The 13,380-nt window shown below is 36.8% G+C and overlaps 1 protein-coding gene across 2 annotated transcripts in view; it reads left to right on the forward strand.

Annotated features, from left to right (window-relative positions):
• The first annotated feature begins 427 nt into the window (after positions 1 to 427).
• LOC121386383 (selenoprotein S-like) overlaps positions 428 to 13,380 on the forward strand; it is an 86,863-nt gene continuing 73,910 nt past the window's right edge. For both annotated transcript variants that reach the window (XM_041517262.1, XM_041517261.1), the window contains exons 1-4: positions 428 to 582; positions 1,445 to 1,579; positions 4,102 to 4,214; positions 7,553 to 7,636. In XM_041517262.1, the coding sequence (XP_041373196.1) occupies positions 504 to 582; positions 1,445 to 1,579; positions 4,102 to 4,214; positions 7,553 to 7,636 (411 nt within the window). In that variant the 5' untranslated portion in view covers positions 428 to 503. The remainder of the gene's footprint in view (positions 583 to 1,444; positions 1,580 to 4,101; positions 4,215 to 7,552; positions 7,637 to 13,380) is intronic.

The raw sequence follows: 13,380 nt of genomic DNA on the forward strand, positions 1-13,380 counted from the left end.
CTCTTCTAGTTAATCGGTATTTGTCTCGGCAGAGCCTCGACAAATACAGATTAACATAGACTCGGTTGATATTTTCCATATTAAAAAATACTCGTGACGAATCCTCTCTCTATATATACATACATACATATATATATATATATATATATATATATATCTATATATATATATATATATATATATATATATATATATATATATATATATATATATATATATATATATATATTAAAAACAACTCGTAAGATAAATGGTATCTAACGGCCACTCATGTATTATTCTCTATTTAATATATGAACAAACCAAATAACAAGATTCGCAATATGATGTATATCCAAAAAAAACCAACCCCCAAAAACCCAACTCGGAATTATCTCCCTTGATTACTTTTTGTGTTGAAGAAACAACAAATGTTGTTTAACTTCCGCTGACGTGCACAAATTTGTTTTGGTTAGACACGTCAGATCTAAATTGGTTTTGAAAGCTCTCCAACAGCAACTAAGATGGGTGAACCCGACACAGGCAAGCCAGCAGAACCGACGAACCTAAGCCCAACACTGCTGACAACGGCATTTAATTTAGGTCTACTGTTTTGTTTTATTCTTTTAAACGAAACTGTTCCGTTGATTGAATTTGATTCTGAAGCGGTCGTGACTTCCTTATTTTAGGCCAAGAAAATGAAAGTTATAGATTTGCGTCCGAACAATTTTAAAACACATGAGGCTTTTTTTCATTATTCATTATTTTTATTGATCTGTTATTTCCATTGTAGATTCAAGTCCAAATGAGGTCTTTGACATGTTTGAAGGTGGAATATAAACTATTGAAAATTGTAAATTTCATTTTAATTGAGCTCTAACTAGCTAGCTAGGGCCTATATGATTCAGTGTCTCCTTTGGATTGGTGGATCAAGGCAACTTCATCTTCGACACCTTGGAGGTATTCTCCACACTGTATACAGCAGGGCTCATATCCACAAGCACACTACAGCTTCTCTATGTGGTCGAGGCCGTCATGATCCTTCACGATCATTAAGTGCCTTTTTTTGTGCAAATAATGAAAATATTTGTAAATAATGAACATTTTCAGCGGTACCTTTCACGGCATGCGGGCGGTGGACGCAAATCTATAACTTTCATTCTCATGGCCTTAATTTTAAGTTAAAATTAGTTAAATAACCATCAGTTCCTTCACTGGTTCGAAACGGAATGTAATTCAATGGTAGACGGCTCGCCTGATGTGTTATGGGTCGAAGGGTTGATCACCATAACTGGAAGTCCCCCCCCCCCTCTTTCTCTCTCTCTCTCTCTCTCTCTCTCTCTCTCTCTCTCTCTCTCTCTCTCTCTCTCTACAGACAAGGGACAATATTATTTTTATTATTTGTAATATTTGTGCCATAAAAGTGCATACCATAATATTCTATAACCTTTAATTATGTTTTCAGGCATTGGACTAGTTCAGTCATATGGTTGGTTTATTGTCGGTGCCTTTGTTTTGGTGTTGTATCTCCGTAACAAGTTCGGCTCTTCATTTGAAAAGTGGCAAGAAAGCCGAGAACAGCAAAACCACAAAAAATATGGTATGTTTTGGAGGTGAATCAGTATTCTCACTGGCTGACAATTAAAGTGATCAGTGTTTCTGCCAGACACACTTTTTCGGTTCTGTGCAGAGGAAACCCGCTACATTTTTCCTAATCCAGCAGACAGGAAAGCACATACCACAGCATTTTGACCAGTTGTGGTGCACTGGTTTGAACTAGTAAAAAACAAGTGTTTCATTCCGTCAACACTCAAACTGCTTCTGATTTGGTAATCAATCATTTTTGTTTCATTCCATAACAATGGTTTTTAAATCAAGTTTATTAAAGCCGTAGACCCTAGTTTCAACCCGTGAACATGGACAGTATGTTTGGTTAATCAAACACATTCAGATAAAGTTACAATAGAGTGAAATGAGGGTCTGTTCAGGCTTCTGAAAATTACGAGAATGATTGTTTTGTTTGTGTGTTGGTTGCACAAATTTAATTTTTGTGTAACCTATTTTTGTTCATGCAGAATTTGAAGCACCATTTACTTAGATATATCGGGTTACGCAACAAGGAAATGGGTTGCCAGGATAGCATGCTTCAACCATAATTGGATATGAGCTCAAAACTAACAGGCACCGAAATAAGTTGAAAATAGTCGTCAGGTTACCTGGAGGTTACCACATGTTAGAAAAGACAACAATTTCAACAACGGTAGTTTTGTTTCCGAACGTAAACCAGGCAATGCATTCCGGACTTCCGCGTTTCATTATCTTGTAAGGCAAGCAATTACAGTCATTCCGCGTTTAAGCAGCATCCACTAGATGAATTTACTTCCGCGTTTCGTTTTCTTGTACGAAATTGCATCCGATGTTTGTGCACACTTCTGCAATTGCAAAGCAATTTTGACAATCCGCATTTAAGAAGTGCCCACTAGATAAATTTACTTCCGGATTTTGTTTCTCGTACAAATATTCGCATACACCAATACAATTCCAGAACATCTGCTTTGATGACTTAAGTGATGCTGAAACTGATGACATTTCGGACTCAGACAGTGACATCTGAATTGGGTACTGTATACTAGTAATCAGTCAAGCTCAGATTTCTTACCTAGCAGTCATAATCATTATGTAATGAACTAAGTAACACTGAGTGAGAAATAACAACACATATTGTCATCAGTTTAGTTTCTTCAGTAACTCCATTATTAAATATGAGTAACCATGATAGCCCTACCTATAAAGTAGTGATCAATGAATAACAAATTTACTAGTTGTACTAATCATCCTGTACACATGTAAGGGATTGAACAGTAGTGCGAACGTGATCAACTGCACTCAAAATTTCACATTTCAAAACGATTATCTTTCATTGTTGTATGATAAAATAAGAAGAAAAAAACCCAGAAGACTTATTTTCATCAATTTATTTATTCAGTTGTTCAGTTATTAAATATGAGTCACTTACTTGTAAAGAATTACATGTAATACATTAAGAACAGTGATAAGATAAAGAATGAATCATAAATACATGTATACTACAATAATCATCTGGCACACATGTTAGGGCATTAAAAGCGGTAGTAACTGGAATTCAGTTCATATATAGTTGTGGTAACATATAGGTTACCAGGCTATATCTTGTGGTAACCTGTAAATGGGTTACCACTAATACCAGACACAATGCTTATTTCGATGCCTGAAATACAGCTGAGCTTTTTGCTTTGAGTCTAGAAAAGAGTGAATGAATGAATGGATGTTTAACGACCCCCCAGTACAAAAATACGCATCAGTTATTGGGTGTCATAAAAGGTAAGTGGGAAGAATGATGTTAACCAGTTCATATGTTAGGGTCTGATGGACTATAAGCGAGCAAATGCTGCTCTTAAAATTGACAGCCTGATATTAAGAAATAAACTAATTTATTACATAACAATGCTAATTTATATGTGTGCCACACATTTCTTGACTATATTATGCAGTCATATAAAGTTTTATTGTTATTTGTATTTATTTGTCCACACATTTTGGCATATCTTTCTGGTTCAACTCTTACTGACTTTTGTTTTCTTCATGAAGAGGGACGGGATGTAGCCCAGAAGCAAAGCGCCCACTTGGTGCATGGTCGGTCTAGGATTGATCCCCGTCAGTGGGCCCATTGGGCTATTTCTCATTCCAGCCAGTGTACCACGATTGGTATATCAAAGACTGTGGTATGTGCTATCCTGTCTGTGGAATGGTGCATGTAAACGATCCCTTGCTACTAATGGAACAAATTAAGCAGGTTTCCTCTCTAAGACTATACATCCAATAGCCAAATGATTAACAAATCAGTAATGTTGCTATAGTCCATTCCACCAGGAATACTTTTTTTATACTATGGAATTTACTACAAGGTATTGATTTCTGAGCTGATTGTTTTTTAAATTGAACACAAAAATAGTACTTTTTTGATAATTCCAAAACACTTTATTTACTTTTCTTCTTACATCAAACCAGCCTGAAATTATTTACCAAAAGCTTTTTTGTAAGAGGATGGGATGGATCTTCTCTGACTCTGTGTTTGTGTTTCAGACGTTGACCCTGACATAGCCCAGCAGCGTCTGGAGGCGATGGAGCGAGCGAGACAGCGCATGCAGGAGCAGCTGAACGCACAGGCCGAGACGTACGCAGAGAAACAGAAGCGGGTAAGCAGGCCACCCCTACAATTGGCCGTGGAAATTGCCATGCACTTTTTAATTCTACACCACACCTTTTTGCCTTGGACTATATTAAGTTGTTTTTCAATGGCATGTTTTTTTGCCGTGGACAATTGCAAGAGTTAGGTAAGCACGCTTTGAATTTGGGGATTTTGTTTAGGAACCCGTTGGAATTGTAAAATGATGTTATATAGGTATTTTGGGATTCTGTCAGTGCTTGAAATTCATTGACGATCGGCAGTTGTGCCCACAAAAAGTTTATCATTATAGGGCATTTTCTCTGTTTATGTATCTGCACTGAACTGCCATTGTAAGGTGATTTTAATTTTGATGGCTGTGTATATTTCTGGAAAAAAATCAGATACTGTATAGATCAGGGATGTGATTTTTCCGCTTTTTATCTGATTTCAGCTTTTCTTGCATAAAATAATTTTCACAAAATAGACTGAATTTAATCAGAAATGCTAAAAAATTACCGGTACCTTTATTTAGATATTGTATAGATATTTCAGCTTTTAAAAGAAATGTTCAGCTTTTATTTTAAAACACATGTAGGTATCACATCACTGATAGATATTTTAGATAGAATTAGTTACATGTGAAGGCTGCATGATGAACATCGCAGTAGCACATGTAGGTATCACATCACTGATAGATATTTTAGATGGAATTAGTTACCTGTGAAGGCTGCATGGTGAACATCGCAGTAGACACATGTAGGTATCACATCACTGATAGATATTTTAGATGGAATTAGTTACCTGTGAAGGCTGCATGGTGAACATCGCAGTAGACACATGTAGGTATCACATCACTGATAGATATTTTAGATAGAATTAGTTACATGTGAAGGCTGCATGATGAACATCGCAGTAGCACATGTAGGTATCACATCACTGATAGATATTTTAGATAGAATTAGTTACATGTGAAGGCTGCATGATGAACATCGCAGTAGCACATGTAGGTATCACATCACTGATAGATATTTTAGATGGAATTAGTTACCTGTGAAGGCTGCATGGTGAACATCGCAGTAGACACATGTAGGTATCACATCACTGATAGATATTTTAGATGGAATTAGTTACCTGTGAAGGCTGCATGGTGAACATCGCAGTAGACACATGTAGGTATCACATCACTGATAGATATTTTAGATAGAATTAGTTACATGTGAAGGCTGCATGATGAACATCGCAGTAGCACATGTAGGTATCACATCACTGATAGATATTTTAGATAGAATTAGTTACATGTGAAGGCTGCATGATGAACATCGCAGTAGACACATGTAGGTATCACATCACTGATAGATATTTTAGATAGAATTAGTTACATGTGAAGGCTGCATGATGAACATCGCAGTAGATACATGTACATTGTGTAGATAGTCCTAACAATACCGGTCTCGGTGGTGTAGTGGTTATGCCATTGGACCTCTGGCTGGTAGGTACTGGGTTCGTATCCCACCTGAGGCAATGGGGGATTTTTCATGCCAGTACCGGCTCCAACCCAGAGTGAGTGCACCGCTGAGGTCAATGGGTAAGTGTAGAGCCACATACACCCGAGTTTCACCCACTTCACGGGTACGATTATGGGTGTGTCTTCCGAGTGTATGACCCCACATGGGGGATCAGTACCTGGCATGCACTGCAGGTTCTGTGTACCCTGGGCTTGGGTGATACCGAGATAGCTCAACTGACAACAAGCGTGGAGCACGGACCTGTCAAGTAGTCCCGTACCGAAATGGAAATACTGCGGCTTCACCATTCATCTCATCATCATCCATGTTTGTAATGTCCAAAAATACAAAACATGTCTTTGTCTCTGTGTTAAATGTTAGTGGCGTTTTATAAAAAAAAGAGAGAAAAAAAAGATAGTCCTAATAATTCCAATCCAAAGCTTTCCAGGCTTAAATATTTTTAATAAAATCTTTTAAAATTTGCCATTGTAGAATTCTTGTGACTTTTTACTGTTCCAATGAATAAAAGAAATACTGAATAGATATTTTAGATGGAATTAGTTAAATATGAAGACTGATGAACATGACAATAACAAGGTTTGCACATGCTTGAAAAGGTCTTAAATTTGAAGGGTTGCCCTAAAAAGTCCCTATTTTGATGATCTAGTCCTAAAAAGCCCTATATTTTACGGGCACATTCACAAAAGACCCTAAATTGGGCCGTATAATCCCTAAAATCGATAGATATTTTCTTCTTTCGAAAACATTAAATAAATTGCCAAAAATACATCAATATCTACCGGTACTTTTATTTGTTGATCTCTGTGCTCGCTCGAATGTTGGTGTGTAAACGGTGCCAAAATTATACCAATGATTCATTTGTAAAACATCGTCAATGTTTGGTAGTGTTCGTATCTTTCAGGGAGTGCTTGATTGGTCATTCTAAAATGAAACACGTTTCTAAAATTCTAATCAAGTCTTAATCTCAGTGCAAACTAAATAAAACGGAATATTCTAAAATTATCTGAATTGAATCATGGATTCTACATATTTATTTTAATGAAAATGTGTAGGATAGTTCTCTATCAATTCCGACGGCCCGCTCGAACACTCCCATTATTTTGTCGAGTTTGAAGGTCATTGAAAATGGCAGACAGCAAAGTTTTAGTCCCTAAATTTTACTTACATTGACCCTAAAAAGCCCCTAAATTTAGGCTTGAAATTTTTGTATGAACCATGAATAGATACATCCATGCATGTGTTCCTAATAATTCCAAATCTAAAGCTTTTCAGGCTTAAATATTTTTAATAAAAACTTTAAAAATGTGCCATTGTTGAGTTCTTATGGTTTTTTACTGTTCCAGTATTGAATGTTTTCTTTCTTTGTCCTGATAATACCTGCATGTATGTTTGATCCCCAATAGACAAAGTATTTTTTTGTTCTGGCTTGTGGTTAAACATTCATTCATTTGTGGGGTGGGACGTAGTCTGGTGGTAAAGCGTTCGCTTGATTTGCAGTCGGTATAGGATCGATCCCTGTCAGTGGACCCATTGGGCTATTTCTCGTTCCAGCCAGGGTACCACAACTGGTGTAACAAAGGCTGTGGTATGTACTATACTGTCTGTGGGATGGTGCATATAAAAGATCCTTTGCTGCTAATCGAAAAGAGTAGCCCATGAAGTGGCGACAGCAGGTTTCCTCTCTCAATATCTGTGTCGTCCTCAACCATACATATCTACATGTATGTCTGATGCCATATAACTGTAAATAAAATGTGTTGTGTGTGTCGTTAAATAAAACATTTCCTTCCTTCCTTCCTTCATTTGTTCACTCTCGTGATAAACATTTTTTGTTGTCCAGAGAGAAGAAGAAAAGAGACAAGAGAAAATAGAGAACTACAACCGGCATCTCGAGGGCAAAAGCTACACGTCGAAATACAAACCAGTGAGTCATCATTAATACACTGTCAAACTCCTCTAAACCTCACACCCTCGGGACCCAGTCAAAATACCTATTTTAAGAGGTATCCAGTTTAGAGAGGTTCTCTTCTGCACAGATATTTAAAAAGGGATTATAAAAACCATCTTGTTTTGAGGGAATTCCAGTTTACAGAGGGCCCAGTTTTGAGAGGTTTCTCTGTAGATACTAGCGAAGACAGAACAAACAATCTTGCTTTGTTTCCTGTTACATGCTGAAAACAAAATCATTTTTAATACGCCCGTCTTATGATGGTATTATGGTATGGCGTTGTCTGTACGTCCGTCTGTTACTGTTTTCTTGTCCGGACCATATCTTGCATACATGATGATCAAACCTCACAACAACTTGGGATGGCGGTGTGTCGCGTACTATTACTAGGTCAATGTGACCTACCTTTCAAGGCCTACTGCACATCACAGTAAATCTTTGTCCGAACCATATCTTGCATACAGATGCATACAGGACCATCAAACCTCACATGTAGGAACAACTTGGGATGGCGATGTGTGTCGCGTTCTGTTACTACGTCACTGTGACCTACTTTTTATGGTCTACTGCACATAACAGCAAATCTTTGTCCGGACCTTATCTTGCATACAGATGCATACAGGACCATCAAACCTCACATGTAGGAACAACTTGGGATGGCGGTCTGTCGCGTTCTATTGCTAGGTCACTGTGACCTACTTTTTACAGTCTACTGCACATAATAGTAAATCCTTGTCCGGATTATCTTGCATACAGATGCATACAGTGTGTCACATACAATTACTAGATCACTGTGTTGTTAACATTACATACATAAACTGTTTCTCTGCCAATATAGATGTGTCACCAGATTACCCATGCTAAACAAAATTTCCCTTTCTAATAAAGAACAATAACATCATTAATCAAACAGCACGTACCTTCTTCAATGGATACAGTATCATCAGTAGTTGGTCCAAAACACACTGTTCATCCATCCCATTGCAAAAAATTCACATAATTAGAATTGAGTCATACCCATAAAATATTCATTAATATCTATGGTCTTCCATCAATTCCTGACTGGTTTATCATGTACCTCACTGGTACTCTTGTTTAATAGGCTAAATAGATCACCATGGCATGAAAATTATTATTTTGTATTGTTTACCGTACTTCAAAATTTAAAAAGAAAGAGAAAGATTATGGTCGGCAGGTTAAACTTGGGGTCAGTTCGGTAACCGGAAATAAACAGTGTTTAACAGTAAGTGCACTCTAGCTGTGACACGATATATAAACAGGGCAGGGCTAGATGACACTTGGGCTGTTGTAGATAACACACTCACAGATTTGGTGATCAGATATGGTGATCATTAGTTATGTTGATGTCATATTTGGGGCAAGTACTCTTTCCTGGCTATATATGTCACCTGTATTAATTGTTGGCCTAATAACTGGTTTAGCAAAGGCCATGGTTTGTGCTATCCTGCCTGTGGGAAGCGCAAATAAAAGATCCCTTGCTACCTGTTGTAAAAAAGTAGCCTATGTGGCGACAGCGGTTTTCCTCTTAAAAACAGTGTCATAATGTCCATATGTTTGACGTCCAATAGCCGATGATAAGATAAAAAATCAATGTGCTCTAGTGGCGTCGTTAAATAAAACAAACTTTTTTTTTTAGTTGTTGGCCCAAGACATAGTGCATTTTATTTCAAACATAGTACAGATGTAGAAAACCAGTGCATTTTATTTCAAACAGTACAGATGTAGATAACCAGTGCCCTTTGTTTCAAACATTTCACATGTTGTAAAGAGAAAATGCACAACAGAAAATTATGTGACATGTACCAAATACCACAACAGCTTGAGTCTACATCATAATGGGTGTAGAAAATCACCAAAGGGTTAATTAAAAGATTTAATATATATATATATATATATATACCGTATATCGCTGTGTATTAGCCTACTCTGTGGATAAGCTGACCCCTTTGTTTGCCCCTCAATATCTAATACAATAACGTTGGGATGATGTATAAGCTGACCAACTTTTACATAGTTGAAACGGGCAAAAATATAGAAATATCCGATCAAGATAATGTCAGTGAATGGCAGGAATTTATTTTCATGAACCAATCAAAGTACATGAACACTAGCTATTCTGTTCTTTTTATAAGTGGTGTATCTCTAATAAAACATAGTTTCTAATAATTTATTAGGAAATGCAGAATCAACAATGATGGTGAGTAATAATCATCAGTTCTCAGGGCCGTAGCTAGGATTTTTTGTTCAGGGGAGGGGGGGGGGGGGGCAACTGAGTAGTTAATAGTCTAAAACTCCATAAACGGTTAAGAAGAGAATTTTCTTTAAGTTTCTATAATGCTTTCTGGATTTTTTATTGGGGGGTGGACTGACCAATTATCTGCAATTGAGGACAAAATATCAGCAGTCATAAAAAGACTTAATGATCACGTGATACTTGGTGCCAAATACTGGTACTACGTGTCAGTGGTTTTGCCGATCACGTGATACTTGGTGCCAAATACTGGTACTACTTGTCACTGGTTTTGCCGATCACGTGATACTTGGTGCCAAATATTGGTACTACTTGTCACTGGTTTTGCCGATCACGTCATACTTTGTGCCAAATACTGGTACTACTTGTCACTGGTTTTGCCGATCACGTGATACTTGGTGCCAAATACTGGTACTACTTGTCAGTGGTTTTGCCGATCACGTGATACTTGGTGCCAAATACTGGTACTACTTGTCAGTGGTTTTGCCGATCACGTGATACTTGGTGCCAAATACTAGTACTACTTGTCAGTGGTTTTGCCGGAAATTGTCAACACAATAAAAACTAAATAAATTTGATTAAATTTTTTTCAAATAAAATATAACTTTTATTGTCTGTATCAAACAATCAAATGGACACTGGTATGGGATGTAACAGAGGCTTTTAAAAACACTAGTTAATTAACGCAACATAAGGTTTTGAAGCCTAGAATGACCAACACATTTTCATTTCTCACTCCAGCCAGTGCACCACGACTGGTATATCAAAGGCCGTAGTATATGCTATCCTGTCTGTGGGATGGTGCATATAAAAGATCCCTTGTTGCTAATCGAAAAGAGTAGCCCATGAAGTGGCGACAGTGGGTTTCCTTCCTCAATATCTGTGTGGTCCTTAACCATATGTCCGACGCTATATAACCGTAAATAAAATATGTTGAGTGCATCTTTAAATAAAACATTTCCTTCCTTCGTTAGTATCGTATTTCCATATACGCTGATCTTTTGTTGTATGTTCTTATGTCTTGTTGACTCCGTGTATTGGCCGACCCCTCTTGTCATGATGCTACTAGTATTTAGAGGCTTAACAAGTCGGTAATGCACAGCGATATACGATAGATTGCAGGACTCACACTGGAAATAATTTTGGTTTAGGCTAATTTAAAGAACATTTTATTAGCCAAATAGTAAATATTGTAGCCACATAGGTGAGCCATGATATTGTTATCTATACATTGTCATTGTATATAGTGATTGATACGGCTTGGAATTGATAATCAACTTCACAGGCAGATTTTGCTTCACATCATATTTTTGACAACATTTTAAATATATTTAGAATTCTTGATTTTGAAAAATTATAATGTAAATATTTTCTTTTTATCTATGTTAGTCTCAAGTGTTTGACATTGTTATTAAGAAAGTTCAACTACAATTTAATTATGAGACTATTTCAATAACTGTTTATCAATTTCTAGGATTTGCTTCCATCTTGAAATCGGAGAAGCAATTACATACATGTATGATTGCTTCCCAGTCCCGACATGAATTTCAAACCTTGAAGTTGATATACAGTGTTTTTGTGTTCTGTTTTATGGTTGACACAGTCCGACATGAATTTCAAACCTTGAAGTTGATATACAGTGTTTTTGTGTTCTGTTTTATGGTTGACACAGTCCGACATGAATTTCAAACCTTGAAGTTGATATACAGTGTTTTTGTGTTCTGTTTTGTGGTTGACACAGTCCGACATGAATTGATGTCGCAGGTTTAATAACATGGATACATTATTTAGTAATACTATTCTTAATCTTCACCAGTAAACGTGAGTGATCACTCCCACTCCATACTTGGCTGGAATGTTTTAGGAAAGCGGCATATCGATTGCTAAGCAACAAATGTTGTTAAAGGGACAGACTCTAGTTTTTAAACACTAAGGCATATTTTTCACAATTAGAGTCGTTTATGATCACTAAAACCAAACATTACTTAATATATTTCATTGTTTAGATTATCATTTCCATACAACCGAAGTGTTTCTGGTCATCCTGGTGTTTCTAATACCACAAAATGCATTTTTCATATTTTTAAAAATGCATATGTGTCTGAGAAGTAATGGTTATGGAGTCTCGTTTCAGACTATTTTTAAGAGTATTTCACCATCACCGACTCTTGTTTCACTCTGTTGTATCCACATTTGTTACAGGTTTGTAATTTAACCAAACTTAGTGTCCATTTTAACAGGTTGAAACTAGGGTCTAGCTAGGTGAATAATATAGGTTTAAGTTAGTTTAAAAACTGATGTCTGTCCCTTTAATGAATTCAATTTAAAACATCTGTGATTGCTTGCCTGGCATCAATTAAAGATGGTGATCTTCAGCTCGCCTTGATTTTGCTCATGTTGAAGACTGGATATGATGTAATGTTGATGGAGGGGATGAATTTTTGTTTCAGATTTGGGCAATTTCTGTTTTATACTGTTTTACTGACGTTTCCAGTTATTTAGCTGTGAGGTTACGCCTAGAACACATTATATCACCCTTTCACATTATATGATTGCCACTGACACAGAATTTTTTTTTTTAATACACACTGTACAATGTGACTCAAGTCGATAATGGGCGTCTTAGCTCAGAACAGGGGAAATAATAAAGCAGGTGGCGCGTCACTCGTTGGGGGTCCAACAAACTCTGACAATAGCTGTATTTTTTCATTGCTTTGTCATTCTTTGTTATACCACGATCATAACGGACCAAAACCGTATTGGCTCTGTACAGGACGTTCCTATACAGCACGATTCTGCACAGGACGGTCTATAGTATACGCTGCAGTGAATGGTTACCAGTCGTTACCAGTTGACATTTGTTTATACGTGTACTGAGATATGGGGGGGGGGGGGGGGGGGGGGGGGGTCAGTAATAATAAAGAATATATATGTATATTGTGGATAATAGTATTAAAAAAAATATATATAGTGATGACGACTCTGTACAGGACGTTCCTACACAGGGCGGTCTAGTATTTTATATACTTAGATATGGTGGAAAACACATTAACAGTAAAGGGAATAAATATATATTTTGTATATAAAGAAAATATATGTATATTTTGGATAATACTCGAAAAAAAAAGATTATATATTTAACGTGTGCATGTGCGAGTATTAAAAAATATATATAGTGATGATGGCTCTGTGCAGGACGTTCCTACACAGCACAGTTCTGAACATGACGGTCTATAGTATACACTGCAGTGAATGGTTACCAGTTGACGTTTGTCTACACGTGTACTGAGATATGTGGGGGGAAGTCAGTAATAATAAAGAAAATATATGTATATTGTGGATAATAATCAATAAAATATATATGAAAAGCCGGGATTGTTTTTATATATCGTCAACGTCCCTAACTGCGTTATGCTTCAAATTCCGTTCACTTTGTTTTCTCGTGCAT

The sequence above is a fragment of the Gigantopelta aegis genome, chromosome 12, assembly GCF_016097555.1.
Source record: "Gigantopelta aegis isolate Gae_Host chromosome 12, Gae_host_genome, whole genome shotgun sequence".
Lineage (NCBI taxonomy): Eukaryota > Metazoa > Mollusca > Gastropoda > Neomphalida > Peltospiridae > Gigantopelta > Gigantopelta aegis.